This window comes from Manis javanica, chromosome 3 (assembly GCF_040802235.1).
Source record: "Manis javanica isolate MJ-LG chromosome 3, MJ_LKY, whole genome shotgun sequence".
Lineage (NCBI taxonomy): Eukaryota > Metazoa > Chordata > Mammalia > Pholidota > Manidae > Manis > Manis javanica.
Genome location: NC_133158.1, coordinates 86573332 through 86591179, shown reverse-complemented (window position 1 = coordinate 86591179; position 17848 = coordinate 86573332). Strand labels below are relative to the sequence as shown.

The following is a 17848-nucleotide window of genomic DNA, read 5'->3' as shown; positions in this document are numbered from 1 at the left end:
TCAATTCGTTAGCTGTACTAGCCATATTACAATAGCTCAGTAGCCACATGTGGCTGGCTTATAGTTACTGTATTGGACAGCATAAATGTGGAACATTTTCATTATCTCAGCACTTTTGGACAGGTGGTTCCATATTGTGGTTCTTAAATGGGGGTAATTTTGCCTCCCAGAGAACATTTGACAAATTGGAGGTATTTTTGGTAGCAACAGTTGAGAAGGAGGAATCTAATGGGTAGAGGCCAGAGACACCCTTAAGCATAGTACAATGTAGAGGACAACCCCACGACAAACTACCCTGCCCCAGTGCATGACTGAGAAACCCTGCTGTAGATCAATCCTGACTGCAACTCTAACCTCAGTGCTGTTTCTCTGCACAAGCTACTCCAGCCTTCTGGCCTCCTCCCTACATGCCAAGCAGTTTCTTCTGTAGAACCTCTATTATTGCCTCTTCCCAGAACACTCTTTCTCTGACTCACCCTCTCAGTTTTCAGGTCTTTCCTTCAGTGTCATTTAGAGAAGCTTTTCTGACAGCCTGTATAAGATAGCAACATCTTCTCCATCACCCTACTTTCAATTTTTCTCCATAGCATTTCCTGGCATAGCATGTTTCTTTCCATTAGAATGCAAACCCCCGAGAACTTGCATTTGTTCCCAACACAGAGTATATAACTGTAAAGTAGTCAGATGCTCAATAAACCCGTGTTAAAAGAAAGGATGAATGAATAAAAAAGTTGGGCATGCCTTCCAGATGGTCCCGCACCAGCATTATGAGCACTTATCTCTTGCAACTCTGCCAAAAGCTCCTTGAAGCAGGGTCTCTTTCATTTCTCTGCACAGTAGGCACTCATTAATGTTTAATGAAAAATGAAAAATTATCTGTTGAGTAAATAGCCCAAATAAAAATCCACTGGCAAATTGGCCATATATTGAATGCCTTGTTTTAAAGTCTATATTTACAGTGTATTTTATGACTGATATTTAGCTGCGACATTTTTTAAAAGTTAAATTTGCTCACATGGGTCTGCAGATAATGTACATTTCAGCTACTAAATGACAATACTCTAATTAAATGTTAACAAATCTAAAATCATGCTCAAAAATGGAAAAAGAGGCAAGAGACAATGTGCATAAAAGTCTGATTCCTCATCCAGGCTCGGTCCAGCAAAGCCCGTTTCTCTCTCATGAATGTGATTTGCTGTTATATTAACAATAATAAAAACAGCTACCATATATTGAACTCTTTCTAGGCTCCAAGGACCTGTGTCCTTCACCCCTCCTCGTAACCCCCGACTTCCCATATCCAGACCTAAGTTTCCCTTAGGGACAGATAAGGTATAGAGCTTGTCCACGCCACAGATAAGGTAGTAAATGGCGGGGTAAAACCAGGGAAATCTAGCCTCCAGAGTTCCCAACCTTAAACTGCTTGCGATACCTCCTCGCCTAAGACCAAATCAGAGAGGACAGAATGGAAGAAGCAGCCAATCCCAGCTTGTTTGAGAGAAAAGCAGGCAGGCATGGCGTAAGATAGGTGATTTTTTTCCGTAGCTCTTAAGAATACAATGTTTAACAAAACGAAAGTACTTTTACACAATACCATGAAACTTAAGAATCAAACTACAGGTGCACCCAACTCAGAAGCGGCCGCAGAGGACGTTCAAGAGCTCCCGGGGGCTGGGCCGGCGAGCGGGCAGAAGGCGCCTCCATTGGCCGGCCCCGCGGCATCACGGGAGCTCGCCGAGCGCGGGGACTATACCATCCGCTTTCCACGCACCTGCACTGCTTTTCCAGGCGTCTCCTGGAGGAGGGATTCCTGAGTTCAGCGCTTCACCCTCCGCAGCCAGCTCCCTCGTGGAAGGTCGATGTTCTTAGTGTGCGCGTGGTGCTTCCCTAAACAGATCTGTGGGCCAGCCCGGAACAAGTCGAGCTTCACGTTTCCTGACTGACCTCGACGGCGATCACTTCCGCCCAGGGGTCCGGAATACCCGAGGCCCTTTGGCGGCGAACAGGAAAGGTACTTCCGGTGTTTGTTGCTAAGGCGCCGGCTTGGTGGGCCTGAAGGGGAGACGGTGTTGGCGTCCTCCTCTCGAAGGGGGTCGAAATGTCGGGGCTCAGCTGCGAAGAGATGGAGGGCTGTCGTAACCTGCTCGACCTGCTGGACAACGACGAGATCTTGGCTCTATGCGACACCGTCACCAACCGCCTGGTGCACCCTGAGGACCGCCAAGGTAAGGGTTGACCCTTCTCCCGCAGGGCGGCCGCCCCTAGCCTCACGCAGACCCCAGGTTGCGGAAGCGTAGAAGACGAGATCCGAGGCTTTCCCGGGCGCAGGCCCCGCGCCGCGCTTAGGCGGAACCCTCGGCGTTCTCGGCCACCGCCGCCGCTCCGAGGCCTTTGAACCACCACGCAGCCTCGAGCGGCCCTGCAGGGGAGGTGGTGGCCCTGAAGCGGCGTGGCTTCCAGGTTTTAGCCGTTGAGTGTTAATAGGCAAATGCTTGTTTCGAAGGGATCAGGGTACCTGAAGAGTCCTTTAAAAACATTTCTGGGGAGCTTTCTGTTTCCAGTTTCTATCTGAGGAGCCTCAGCTGCGGCTCAGTTATTTTTCTTCCCGCTTGAGGGACTATGTCATAAACACTTCAGTCACGTAGGTGAAACAATCGCTGTAATACGAGAGTAGATAGTTTGAATCCATGTGTCTTTTTGGATACAAATTTTTTCTGAGATGTAGTAGAAATACATTATTTTTAGAACCAAAAACGTTTCGGTAGAGTAGATTTAAAGGATTATTAATAGTCAACCTGATTGCAACTAGTCGATGTGCAAATGTAATGCGTAGTTTACGCTCTTACTTCGTTTTATATATCACCTAGGTAGTTTTATTTTAGATTTGCTGAATTTTACTTTAAAATGTGAAAATTTCATACCCCTAAGTATCTACAAAAGATTCAGCTTTTTAAAACTATTTGCCTACTAAAAGTCGATTTCACATTTTTCCCATTTAAGAAAATCATTTATTTGAAACTTCGAACCATGAACATTAAAAGGAATTTCTAAGAATTTCTCCTGAAAATAGTATTAGATCTAATGTAGTTCTTCAGCATTTATATATATTTTACATGATAATCACCTTCTAACTGAATGAATGTAACATTTTTAATAGAAGTGCTGGATTTATTGATGGTGGATCTAAAAACAAATAAGAAAAGTAAACTTTCCGGTACAAAATGTTGAGACATTTCTCAGACAGGGAAAAAAATCAATAAGCATATGAAAAAATAACCTCTGTAGAAAGCAGTGAAATGGAAACCAAAAACACTGTTTTTTCTGCCTACCAGATTGGCAAAAACTAAACTTGTAAACTGTTGGTGATCATGTTAAGCAACTCTTAACAATAATTGCTGGAAGACTGTAAATTCGAACTTGGGAAAACATTTGGCATTATTTCTTAAAATGGAAGATTTACATATGCCTACGCTCATATTCTAGACCTGAGCTGCTCAAACTTGAATGTGCCTATAAGTCAATCCTTCTGGAATCTTGTTGAAGTACAGATTTTGATTGAGTAGCTGGGGGTGAGCCCAGAAATTCCACATTTCAAACAAGCTCCCAGTTGATGTTCATGCCATGCTGCTTGCCCTTCTGCTCTGGGAGACATTTTTGAGAGTGTCGACAGATATAGTGTTTATAATTGGACACACACAATGAAAGTCTATAAACGGAAAGGTACCTTGTTAACATCATTAACAGTGATGTCAATTAACAATGTACAACACTGAAAATGACTTAGAACAGCATATGTAACATAGCTTAATCTAATCATAGAAACAACATTAAATGAAAAGCTGGCTACAGAAAACTACATATTCATGGATTAAAGTTACAGGATGTTCAAAAAATATAAAACTATATTATTTAGGGATACATAGTTACGCTGTACTGCTATAAAGAAAAGCAAGGTTATTATAAAGGTTAGCATTTAGGTAGTGGCTCCCTTTACAATGGGTGAGAAGGAAGAGAGAATAGTGTTGAGTAGGGAGCTATAAAATGAGGGCCTCAAAAATACTAGTAATTTACTATGTCTTAAGCTAATGATGTGTATATGGAAGTTCATTTTACTGTTCTGTATACCTAACATGTTAAAAATAATCTTTGGTCTGTTTAATTTCTTAAATTAGAAAAAGAGTTTACAAGTGTTGTAAATGACTTTAGGTCAATTGGATGTCCATTATTAGAAAAAATTTTTTCTCAGGTTCAAATTTTTTCTTAAAACACCGTTCTTAAAAGAAAATGCTAAAATGTCACCATCTTTTATGAGAAGTCAAAGGAAAAAGAAATTTAGGTAGTGTAAAGCATAAAGAAACTTTTAAAACATAAAACCTGACAACCCTCTTCCTGGTCTTTAAAGATGACAGCTATCTTAGGCAAAGCAATAATGCCTTGACAAGAATTTATAAATATTACTTGATAGAATTTCTGCTGACCCTGCACAAATTTGCATGTGACTCATGATTTTCTGTTAATCTTTGCAATTCCTTTTAGATGCCATTCATGCAATATTAGTGTACAGCCAAAGTGTAGAAGAACTTTTGAGACGCAAAAAAGTCCACCGAGAAGTCATATTTAAGTACTTGGCATCGCAGGGAGTTATTATACCTCCAAATACTGAAAAACACAATCTTATTCAGCATGCAAAGGAATACTGGACAAAGCAGTTGAAATTGAAGGAAGTACCAGAGCCAGTTAAGACACAGGACCTTAGGGTCTTTCAGCAGGTAAGGTAGATCGTATATCCTGAAGCATAATTCTGTCTGAAACTCTTTAATCCTAAATCAGTGGTAACATGATTAATAAATTTTTTTACAATTTTAGCTTTACTTATATATTGTTTTGCATCCTAAAGCAAGACCAATAAAGCATCTAAGAAAACATATTTCTAATATTTAATTATGTTTATAAAATGTTCTATTGATTTGTGTGGGGGGAAAATGTTTTTATCACCTTATCAGATGAGCACTATTGGGTTTTCAAAGAGAATGGATAAATTATAGGATCAATTTAATTTTAATTTAATCTCTAATTTTCTGTGATTTTTTTTTCCACTTTAAAGAATACTGTTGTAAGCCCTTTCTCATTTTGAAGATTTGTTTGCAAAAATTGCATGAAAGAAGTAATTTTTGTATTTGACTTTTTTTTTTAGCAGAAAATACCCTGTTGTAATGATTTCCTCTGATTGACTTTGGCTGTTTTATAACTTTGTATTTTCACTGTACATTTTAGATACTGTGTCAGTATATATTAGTTGAATAAACCTGTAGGCTATTTGCAGATTTTTTAACCATGTACCACATAGTTTGAATTAATGATGTTTTACAGTGAGAGATATTTTCCTTCAAATAAGGAAAGGATCTTCCAAGGGCTTTCTTAATGTAATGAAAAAGACATTGACATCAAACTCATGAACTTGAGGAAGTATAACTTGACCTTTTTAAGCCCTGTGTACTTCATCTATAAAGTGGGCATAATGATAAGATCTATGTCATAAGGCTTGTGAAGATAGAAGGAAATAGCAGTAAAGTGCTGAGCACAGTGCTTAATATATTCAGCAGCCCCGATACTAAGTACAAGATTTCTTGCCATCTAAATGAGGAACTGTGCTCTGGAATTGGAATGCATAGATGGATAAAATCTAGCTTATCAGATATGTTTTTGTAGTAAAATTTCCTTTGGAAAAAAAATAATATTCTAATTGTAGGAAATTATTTCAGTCATATTAGAAATATCTCTCTAAAGATAGTGAAAATGCTTATTTATTATTGACTTTATTGTGATATAATTCATATGCAGAAAATGACATCCATTTAAAGCACCCAGCTTGATGGTTTTGACAGTTTGAAACCACTGCCACAATCAAGAGAAAATGCTTATGTAGATCATTATTGGTTGTTTATGCTCATATTCTAAGAGGCTTTATTAAATCTTAATTTCTTAGCTGAATTTTCAGGTGTGTAAGCTGGGAAATTCTAAAATGATTTTTCCCCTTTCTAAAAAATTTTGCTGTGCGTGATGGGTTCAGTGAGTTTATATGTAGTTACTTTCTGCTGTAATCAGTACATTAAAACTTAGCTTTGGAACAGGCCACATAAAAACATGTATATGAGAACTAACCTTGGTTTTACACTTATCTTAAGCAGCATGAGAAAGAAGATAAAAAAGCTGAAAAAGTTGATTTTCGTCAATTGGGAGAAGAATTTTGTCACTGGTTCTTTGAACTTCTTAATTCCCAGAATCCTTTTCTGGGATCACCTCAAGATGAATGGGGGCCACAGCACTTCTGGCATGATGTCAAGCTTAGGTTTTATTACAGTACATCTGAACAAAATGTGATAGACTACCATGGAGCAGAAATTGTGAGCCTTCGTCTGCTGTCACTGGTGAAAGAAGAATATCTTTTTCTCAGTCCCAATCTAGATTCCCACGGACTGAAATGTGCTGCTTCTCCCCATGGTCTAGTTATGGTTGGAGTTGCTGGGACTGTCCACCGAGGGAACACTTGTCTTGGCATTTTTGAACAAATCTTTGGACTCATCCGCTGCCCTTTTGTGGAGAATACTTGGAAAATTAAATTTATCAACCTGAGAATTATTGGAGAGAGTTCCCTTGCTCCTGGAACATTAATGAAACCAACTATTACATTTGAACCAAGTGATTTAGAGGCCTTTTATAATGTTACCACCTTATGTGGTACCAACGAAGTACAACTTAGTGTAAGGCAGGCATTGGATAGTGGAACTGGAGACCAAACTTTGTGTAGTGGAAATGAGGCATTGCTGAACAAGAGAGAACTGACTTTACCTAATCCTCTAAAGCATTGAGCACTATATGTCTGTCTAAAAAACCTATACAGAAATTCTTCCGAATACTACATCAGAAATGTCTAAGTGATTTCAGATGCAAGGATTGATATATTTTAGTTGAAACATCTTTCCTGACTACAGACTAGCATTACATGAATACTTGCTTCTTTCTACCTGAGTTGCAGCAAATGATCTGAGAGCTTAATGCAGTTCATCAAATAAATACCGCTTTAGGTGGTCTAACTAACGGTGTGCCTTAGAAACCAGGTAATATTTTCATTTTACTTAGTCAAGGTGTGCTAATATCTGTACTTTTTATGTGGGAAAGAATAGTGTTCAAGGCTTTCCCCTTTCAAGTTTCTCATTTACTTTTATCTAAATCAGGATAATTTTACAAAGGTGTCTCATGACAATATTGTTTAAAAACATATTTTAGAGGTGTTTAATGAAAACTCAAAGTTCTTATTTTAGAAACTTGAATGACATTCTTATGCAAAAAGTCCAATAATTTAGCAGGTGGAGAAAAATTTACTTTGCCTTTTGAAGTTTGAGGAGTATTTTTTCAGTCACGTACTGTAGGCCAATCTAAATATATAATCTGCAATGTTTTCTGGACTACTTTGAGCAATGATAAGTGCTGTTCTCCAACCTTATTCTTACCTAAGTGTTCAGCTAACAGTTCTATAGAGCAATTATTGTAACAGCAGATAAAGGAAGCATACTGTTGAAATTTTTTAAAAGGTGTGCCCAGTTTCTAGCTCTTAAATGAATCCGTTTTTCCTCTTGATTGATCTTGGAAGAGGTGACCAAAATAACCACAAATTATAATATGGGCATACATATATATATACACATGTTTATAGACAGACTCCTACATCATAAAATTATTAGGATTTTTCACCTCTAATTTGTTTTACAAGGTTTGAATTAACACCAAGTTAAGTTGCCAGATAATACATACTTGCCTTAAAGTGTGTGAGATTCCTCATCATCCAGCAGCTACTTGCTGATCCTCGATCTAGGTGGTAATTTTAATTTATAAAATGCAGTTTGGAACAAATTCAGTTGGGAAATGTTTTGATGAGGCACTGTATCTGTTATGTTTTTACCTTTAACACTGCTTGTGATCATCCACTGTGACTGATAGGAAGTTTGGAAGCAAGAGGAAAAAAATTCATCTTTTTTATTCTTTCAATGTCATGCCTCTTATGAGGAGTACAAATTGATGTTCTAAAATAAGAACTTAATAAAGGAGGGAAATCCCTTTTGTCTGTCTTAACAATAGTGTATTGTTTAGACTTAAAGCCAGTATATCTTTTTCTTAATTTTCAAGTATCCTTATGACATGTACTTGATTAATATCCTAAGTAAAGGGTAAAATGAAAAACTATTCACATCTGGTTTTTTGTGCTGTTGGTGTCAAGTACTGCAGAAATACTAATACAGATGCTCAGGATGGGTAGAAATTGCCAATGGTTACCTTCAATACTGGATGTTTGAATTTGTGTAATGCTCAAATGCTCTCATGTTCTTTTACTCACCTTTACAAATTTGAAGTCTTCCTGATAGACTTAATCTCTTTTGAAGATTAGAGCTATGTTTTATTTCTTGTGAATCCCCATAGCTTGGGCACACAGTAGGACCTCATGTTTAACTTGAATGGGTCGAAGAATGAGCAGAAACAGGTTACATACTGTATACAAGAATTTTGTGTATCTAGATTATATCTTTGGTTCTATCAGTGGTTTTTTGATCCTATCAAAAAATGTCTGAATTCACATGTGGACACCCACAAACTTTCAGGCCCCAAACTAACTGAGCATTTGGGGGAAATTGTAACTTACCTTTGAAATTTAGTTAATTTAAAAAGCCCAAGGTCATAGTGTGATATACTAGAGGGCCCCATTACTAACTAGAAACCATTATAGGGGAAGTATATATACTTACTACTTCAGAGAAAAGAAGATCTGAAGGAAGTGAAATTTACTCAGGAAGCTTAAAGGTTGGTCAGGCCTTTGAGAAGATCCAGAAACACAGTGCAGATTGAACTCTATTTTTACTACACCAGTTGCTCTGTTTATGTGAGGAATGTCAAACATCCCAGCTTTATGTTTCTTTTGTTTCATTACATTTAGCTGGTATTTGGAAAGTCTGTGGAGTCAAGTAGTAAAAAATGCAACACTCTACACATAATTCAAATACCTTTAAACAATGTGGAAGTTAGGGGCACTGACCTCTGTTGAAAATCCACATATAATTTTTGATACCTAAAAACCTAACTACTAATAGACTACTGTTGACCAGAAGCCTTACTGATAAACATAAACATTCAGTTAACATTTTGCACGTGTATCATACACTGTGTCCTCACAAAAAAGCAAGTTAGAGAAAAGAAAATGTTCACATTGTCACAGAACTTCAAAAAGTCGTGAAAAAAGTCCACATGTAAGTGGACCCACATAGTTCAAACCTGTGTCGTTCTAGGGTCAATTTTAATTGGTTCATGAAACCCGGTGACTACCTGGGCTTTATTTGCTCTAGGCTGATTTGTTATAGCCTAGTAATGGTACACATCAAGTATCCTTTTTTGTTAAAAAATCTTAAAGTAATGGTTATATTGTGATATTTTGTTAGTATCTAGAATGCCAAAAATATTTCATGTGTTTTATTAACTAAGATACCAAGTAACAGAAAAAAATACCATCTCTGTTTAGTCAACTTATAAATGGCAAACTCAGTCAAGAAAATACTCCTGGGTTTTCACAAAGTAACATTTTTATACTAAAGGAAGGCTGAATACCTAGTCCCAGTAAGAAATTTTAGTAACACCAGAAAGTGATTAAAAGAATAGGGTTTAATGTTTAAAAAGGTAATCAGAAACACTGTGTTTTAACAAAAGAGCTCTTATGTCTAAATAGATCATAAAACAAACAAAAACCATACTTTAACAATTTTTCTTAGTATCTCTTTTCCCAAATTTAAATGTACTTTTATTCACTGATTCTTAATTTAGGTTTTGGGGGCTGATCATCAACCTTTTGAAAATTGAGAACTATGTTCTTTCTCCCAGAAAAAGTATGTTTGCATAAAATATTACAAATTTTGTATGTTTCAGTGAATTGATGGACTTCCCTAAAGCACATTTGTGAGTCCTTATGATCCAGTTAAAATCCTGCTCTAATAGTTTTATTTCCCCATACTACTACTCTTTTATACCAAAATTCCTAAGGTAGAGCACTAAATCTGTATGAATGAAAGGGTAATCTCTAGGAACTCTGTAAATATGAAGAAAAAATATTCTTAAGACTTCTACAAGAACTTTATCCTTAGATGATGTTTAGTAATGATTGTATATTGCTAATTCTGATGAAGTATTTTAAAGATAGGACCATTTCCTCTGAAGAGTCTATATGGATATTGTCACTTTACACCACTCCTCTTACCTCCTTTAAGCCTGTTTATTACCACTGTATACAGTGAGTTTGAGTACAGATATTATAGTTGCCATGCTGGGAAATGACTCTGTGGATCTGGGTTCTTTGCTTCAAGTTTATTTGGCATATATTTGAGAATCTCAGTTTGTAAGTCACTCAATCAAGTGCAAGATAAGATAATGCATCGATAGGTTATTTCCATAAACTTACATTGAATTCAAATCTTACTGTCTGGATTTAGAGGTGAGAACTACTTTACACCCTTTGCAGAGGAATTCAGTTATATCTTTTATATGGTCAGAAAAAAAAACACTTCATTGAAATTTTAAAAAGCTATATGGCTCTAGCTAAGCCATATTAATTTTATCAATGCAGAATATGGGATAGTTTGATAAGCCACTGTAGAGTTAGAAGGAAAATCCTTCAGAGTGCATTAAATCCTCTTAGCTTTATTTTTTCTAGTTTGAACCTTTCCAGTAATCTTTCAGCTAAGTGTTAATACTAAAGTGTGCTATTTACCATGAGTTATAATGTACCCTAAAGTAGTCAACTAGAAATTCTACAATTACTTAGTCATGAAATGTTAATAGAATCACTAGCCTAGAATTTGGTCCTCCTAATTTCTATTCCCAGTACTGCCAAATTTATTTCCTTTATTTACTGAGTTGTTTACTGAGGGTTCTTTGGTTAGCACTTTTCAGGTACCCTAAATCTCAAGTATAAAATTAGTTACATTTGAATTAATTAATTTAAGAACTGAAGGAATCCCCTACTGCTCACTGCCAGCTGTTACTTGTCTGATTTTGATGTTTGCCTGAACAAAAAAACAGTTACTTAGGAAAACCTTTTTCCTTGAAGCACTTAGTTTAATAAGTTTGCATTAATCTTTCATATTTTACTTTACTAATATCATAGTTCTCAGATTGTTACATGTAAGTCACTTTTACCTCCCTAAATTGATAAATTCCTGGAACTGGTGATTCTATTTTTTTTCAGTCTTCTTCCCCCTTATGCCCCGCACAAGATAAATAGTAGCTAAATTTTGAGTGCTTATTATATGCCAGTTGCTTTTGTGTGTATGTTGCATGTATTAACTCATTCAGTCCTGTGGACCACTAATGAGATTGATAACATCCCTCTTTTACAAGACAAAGGGTTGAGTAACTTCCCAAGCTTTCAGACTTAATGGAAGAGCCTAGATTGAAACTGAGAACCTTGTAACCAACCACTCCATATTGCCTCCTAAATATAGTAGGTTTTTGATGGATCCTTTTGACTGATTATCTGCAGTATGTATATGTAATGTATACTGTATACTCTTAAAAAAATTACACCTCTTAAGTTATTCATGTAGTAATTTAAAACCACTTGGAGAAAACATGCAGAATGTTCAATTATGGTATTACTTGTGAAAAATAATAATCAGGTAATATAACTATTTAAAACTTAACCTCAAATTTCTTGAACTCACTGTCCCACCAAGATCTCTAATCCTCTTCTCTTTCTGTTTATGACACCATGTGCCTTTAATCTCATAATAGTCTTTGTTTCACACACTGAGTATCTTACCACACACCCACATGTAGCATATCAGTATTGTTTTCTGTTTCAGTTGCTGCTGTAATTGGACTCTTTACCTAAACCTTGACTTATTTTAGTAATTTATTTCTTTGCTTTACTATTTTTTATGTATTTGTAACAGATTAAAATTTCCTTAAAATGTACAGCTTTCATCATATCGTCCATGCTCAGAACTTTCACTTGTGTTGTATTACCTCCAAAATAAAGTCCACAGACTTCATACCCTGGTTTTCATCACCATCTAAGTTTGATTCCCCTCATTTTCATTTATTGTTTGGTCCCATCAACATCTACTAAATAGTCTTTGTATTTATCCTGTGCTTGCTTAGTTCTCTGCTGTCTTGGCAAGTACACACATTCCCAATATTTGATGGTTTGATTTTCAACTTTACAAATGATGCAAAAGTGAAATAACACGTTCAGTGAAAACCATACTTTGAATTTTGATCTTTTCCCAGTCGAGGAATAAGGGACACAGTACTCCCCCATGATGCTGATCAGAGGCAGTCATCTGCAGCTCGCATTCAGCCACATGATCGGGAGGGAAAACAACCTATACATTTACAACCATTCTGCTTTTCACTTTCGGTAAAGTATTCAGTAAATTACGTGAAATATTCAACACTTAGAAATTGGCTTTATGTTAGATGGTTTTGCCCCACTGTAGGCCAGTGTAAGTGTTCTGAGCATATTTTAAGGTAGGATACACTAAGCTAGAATGTTCAATAGGTTGTATTAAATGAGTTTTCAATTTAGGATGTTTTCAACATACAATGGGTTTGTGGTGACATGACCTCACTAAATCAAGGAAAATCTATAAAAATTGTAGACTTTTAATTTTTTTAATGTTGCAGATGGTTTGTTAATATATGGTAGAAAGAAAAGGACTGGTTGAAATTGAGTTTAAAAACTGGAAATTTCTTCAACTAGGTTAAGCATTTTTTTTCTCTTTAGTAGGAGTTTTTTGTATATCATCTGTCTATAAGAATCTTTCCCCAGCTTCTTTTGTGGCGGCTTCATTTTCATCTTTGATGATTTGGCTTCAATAATTTGTTTTGTCCTCTGTGACCAAGTGGACCTTCCTCTTAATATTTGTTAGAGCACTTTTTTTGAGGCTTAGCATGTTATTGTTAGTTTACTAATTTGTGACTCTTCCCAACTAAATTTTAAACAGCACGTTTTAGTCAAAAGTTGTTGACAGAAGGCCAAATTATAAAATGCAGTAATCTCCAGTAAAAATAAAGATGATAATAGAATAATCAAATATAGTTGATTCCTTCAAGAAGACTGAGTAATGGAAATTGGCAAATATATAAGAGTGACATTGGAGACAAATGGCAGGTTTGGGATAGGATTTTTCTGTAGGAAGTATGGCCCTGTATGGTTACTGCTCATAAGGTCATTGAAAGTTACCTTAGGAAGTTTGAAACGGAAAACATTTATTTAGTAAAGACAAGAAAGTTTCCTGTACTGACTGCACTGATTGGAAATACAGCTTTATGGTAGAATGAGCTTAGGGTACAGAAATGATTGCAATAGAGAAAGTAAGCATGTCAGGGGATTTAATGCTGTGGAACCAGTAATAGAACAATTATAAAATCATTAAACATCCATAAGACTCTCTAGGAATTTAAGTGTAACTGCAGAATAAATAAGCTATAAATTCTGATAACATTAAGATGGCACAAGAATTTTGGACTGAGAAACTTGATTTTAATAATATATCAGTATTTTCTCTTAAATGCTCTTCTTTCAACTTGATAGACAGTTATTGAGCACTTACTATGTAGTAGATATTTTAACAGAAGATGATACATAAAATATCTTCTGGTTTCTTAAGCTTTTCTCATTTTATTTGTATAAAGTAATATTTACTATTTAATAAAGTTTATTTTATTAGAAAGTGTTTCTCTGTGATCTCTTATTGATCCTCTTATTACTGCTGTAACTAGTATCTTTTGGTGCTTAATCTGAATTCTAGGTAAAATCCTAACTTTTGGATGAGAGCAATGCTGCTAAAAGAATGGTGATCTTAGGTAAATAGTTTGGCAGTTTCAGAGGGAAAAAATGCACTGAAACATTTTTTTCCACATCCCATATATTTTGCAGATTTTATGCACAGAACACATATTTTGCCAGTTTTAAATGTAAGGAAAATTTCATTAAGTTTTTAACAGTATTATGTTCTATCATTAGGTGCATATGTAACAAGGACTGTATTGGTCAATTTACCTCAGTCAACATGAAGTCAACAGGATGGTCCTCATCACTGTGTACTTTCTGATTAATTTTAACTTTTGCTTGTATTTTATGGTTGACTCACATATGAGGTTCAATTCACAAATATGACTCATTGAAACAGGATGAAAATAGTAACAAATAATGCCATTCATAATAATGCCATAATGTGAATAATAGAACTTCAGTGTGAATACAGAATTAGAATCTGTTATGAAAGAGATTTTGTGAGTGTGATATTAGCTGAATTACATAAGGAAGGGGAATGATGAATACCTGCAGTTCATTCACCACAGGGCAGTTACATGTGGCCTGTCAAATATTTGCATGTTGCCATCTAAGTTTTCCCGTTATTTTTAAAGCACATTGATTTATCCGGTAAATTAATTTAGATAATTTCATTTTTCCTGAATAATTGTAAACCAATATATCCCAGCTTAGAATTTGTCATGCAAGGTGGGAAAGAGTTCAGAATTACAGAAGCATTATACAGAGTTGCATTCCTTAAAATAAAACCAAGTATAAGACACTGTTGCCAGTTACTATCCCATACACCTGGCACACAGCCCACCAAGCACATAGTGGCAGGAAGCCATCTCACTTTAGTTCAGTCACCCTGCCTCAGAAGGGTCCTTGCCTTAGATCCATCACTTGGACTTAGGCATACTGAGCATCTCGTCTTAATGATAATGTCCATTTTCCATCTGCGTTGTGTCTTCAGATGTAATCTTCAGATATAATGCACATTAGCCTCAGAACCAAGAAGCATCCTTACATGTCAGTCTGAACTTGTAACTTGGTTCAAATATCAGTAAGTCTGTAACAGTAATAATTTAAAAAGATACTGTTGCTGAGAAGCTTCTAAAATCACAACATTAATAATATAAAATCAGGGATTACAAAACTAGCTATTAGAAAAGATCTGTCAAAAAGAGAATTGCATGATTCAGTTGCATCATGGAAGAGCAATTCCTATCACATGTGTAGAGGGTATTTTGTGTAGCAGACAGAACCACTGATGTGAGGTGTCTGAATCATTATTTGGCATATATGTATTACATACATGCGTGAAGAGTCCTTAACAACGTCTTGTTCTGTTCATCCCCCAAAACGCGTGAATATAGAAAAGAAGATTACACTGGGAAATAAGTTTTGGTGACCACTAAAAAGGATGTGTCGTGATCTGTAATGATGGAACACCAGCTTTTTGGGCAGCAGTGAAGGTGGTTGTTAGGTAAATAAAAGGGTTATACAAAAGTCAATCAGCTCATCCCCTTCTTAAAAGACAGCATTTAAGTATCAATAATAAACCATTAAGATGCTGACTCAAGTGTTTAAGACAATAGAAAATACAGTTACATTTTATCAGTTAAGTCTACACCATTTTTATAATGATGAAAAACTGGGCAGGAAGTTAGAAGACTTTTTCCCTCTGATACTGTCTATTAAGACGAAAGGTGTTCATACATGGTTTTGAGATAAGATCATAGATTAAAAACATTTTTTTGAAACACTGTTAATGTCAGTAAAAGGCTTCTCTTTGATTTAGGTGCCTTCTTTGAGTGGCATATCAACCAGTCTATGTACCATCTTGAAGCTACATCCCTCCAGGTCTGTTACGTGAATTGTAATGGCAAGTTAATCAGATTATTTTAAGATTACACAACTCTTGTTAGAGATGGCTCAGTTCTACAGAGCTTCATCCCTACCCCCACTCCCATCCCCCATCTCATTTTCTTGGTATACTGCAGAAACATAATACATTGGGGGTATTTAATTAAAATCATGTCCAAATACTGCAATAAAACATGAAAAATACTTCTTTGAGCTGAAAACAAAGGACAGATTGGGAACCCATTTAACACCATCTGCATGTAGATTTTTCTTTTGGTGACTAGGTTGAAGATTATTGTGAAAGAAAGTATATAACTGAAGAAGAATTGTATAAGTGGATCAATCAGAAAAACACGTTTTGTAAATCATATGCCTATTCTTAGAATATCAGAGCAATCACAAGTTTCCTCTTTCTGTATGAAGATGGTAACAGAACAGAATTATGGGAAAAAAGAAAACTGCTTATTCCTGTAGAGGCTCATCAAGTTGTATACTAAAACCTTATGCTAGTCAGACTTTATATACTGTTCTTACTTACAGAAAAAAAAAAAAGCAGTAATCACCTTTTCACACAAACTGAAATCATCACCTGCATTTTTCAGCAACCATTCAATGCACTTTCTGTTCTCATAACTCCAGAATTCTGGCATTTGTCAGAGATCATTTCACTATCTTTTACTTTCCACCCAAAGTTTGAAACATTTTCAGTACTGGAGTGAAAAAACTTTGAAAGAAATTATTTCCTTGTGTTCACATTCTATGAATAGTAAGTACTAGCATTTTAAGAATGACATCATTTATCAGTAGGAAGTCTTTCCAGAAGCACAAGAGCAAGGACATGTTTTTATACTATATATTGGAGGGAGGGGGGATTTTCATGAAATTATTTTTGTATTTGTTGTTCTTTCCTAGCCAAAATAAAGCTTTTTTACATTGTCATAATTAGTAAGTGGGTAAGTACGTCATATTTTTGTTCCTATATTCAGATGGCATGCTCTGATGTCTTCATTTTATAGGTTAGTCTTTGTAAGGTGGAAGTTGTGATGCCCTTGGATTTGCACACTGGGGGAAGTCTCAAGAGTTGTACACAAGTTGCCTTTAAAATACTTCTACTCCCATTTGCTACACTTTAGATAGTGATGAGTTTACTTTTTAACTGTAATAAATGTTGTTCTGAAGACATTAAAATTACAGAGTGCTATAAGTATACATCATTCTTGAATAAGCATTGGCTTATTTTTTTCAAGAATAAGTGAACTTGAATTATAAAAAGTTTTAGGGGCTGCATAGAACTACGGAGATGCATGAATTTGTACATTAAATTTTCTAAGGTAAATTTGCTTTAAAATATAGGTTTATTTTTATTCACAAAATATTAATTTTCTGGGGATTCTAGTAAAATGTTTATTTTATAAGTTCCATTTTTGGAGTACTTATTTTGAGCTATTAAATTTTAATGTATTTATTGCATTACATTTTGCTAAAAACAAATCTGTAAAGGCCTCCGCATGAGGTAACGTCGCAAAACTACCTTGCCTTTCTTTATCATTGTTCTTTCCCCCATCACATGTGTTTCATTCAAAATTAAGAAGGAATCAAGGAGACTTTAATTCTCCTTTTGTTTAGAATCCAAATGCTCTGCTGATTATTTTGAAGGAAAGAAGCTTGCGGTAACACCTTAGAGTAGAATGTGGAATTTTAGTGACATCTTGTGGCCAAGGCTTTTCTTTGAGCGTCTGTCTGTCAAGGAATTGGCTTTGTGCTAGTGGGCTTTCAACTAGAAAACATGTACTTCTGAGAGTACCTGAAGACTCCGAAATTTTAAGGTCATAAATAGAGTTTTAAGGCAATCAGTTTTCTATCCTCAATTTTGTTTCCGTTCTCTACACTAACTTAACCATGTCTAGGCACTATATACAATTGCCTTTCTTTTTTTCCCCAACCTCCTTTTATAGCTACGTTCTCCCACTTGGCAAAAGAAAAACCTACTTCTCACCCCTCCTGAACTTCACTATAGTGCATTGCTCTGTGGTATCAAAACCTTTGGGTGGTAAATAGAGAATTTTGAATTATTGGTGTTGGTGTAAAGAAAAGGAATCACAACGATGATTGTTCAGTAAAAGTTTTGCA

General features: G+C 35.7%; 1 protein-coding gene and 1 long non-coding RNA gene across 9 annotated transcripts in view; one reads left to right on the top strand and one right to left on the bottom strand.

Annotated features, from left to right (window-relative positions):
* The window catches only part of LOC108395164 (uncharacterized), a 90170-nt gene extending 88259 nt beyond the window's left edge, over positions 1–1911 (bottom strand). For all 7 annotated transcript variants that reach the window (XR_005056862.2, XR_012129250.1, XR_012129251.1 and 4 more), the window contains exon 1: positions 1772–1911. This is a non-coding gene — a long non-coding RNA (uncharacterized lncRNA). The remainder of the gene's footprint in view (positions 1–1771) is intronic.
* A 9-nt stretch (positions 1912–1920) lies between these two features.
* C3H3orf38 (chromosome 3 C3orf38 homolog) lies at positions 1921–17604 on the top strand. 2 transcript variants are annotated; one of them, XM_017657222.3, is made up of 3 exons: positions 1921–2225; positions 4537–4769; positions 6189–17604. In XM_017657222.3, exons 1-3 carry the CDS (start codon positions 2099–2101, stop codon positions 6867–6869), a joined length of 1041 nt encoding a protein of 346 aa, XP_017512711.1. In that variant the 5' UTR covers positions 1921–2098; the 3' UTR covers positions 6870–17604. The 2 variants fall into 2 exon arrangements, with proteins under 2 accessions (XP_017512711.1, XP_017512710.1); XM_017657221.3 differs by having other exon boundaries at positions 6186–17604.
* Positions 17605–17848: the final 244 nt, after the last annotated feature.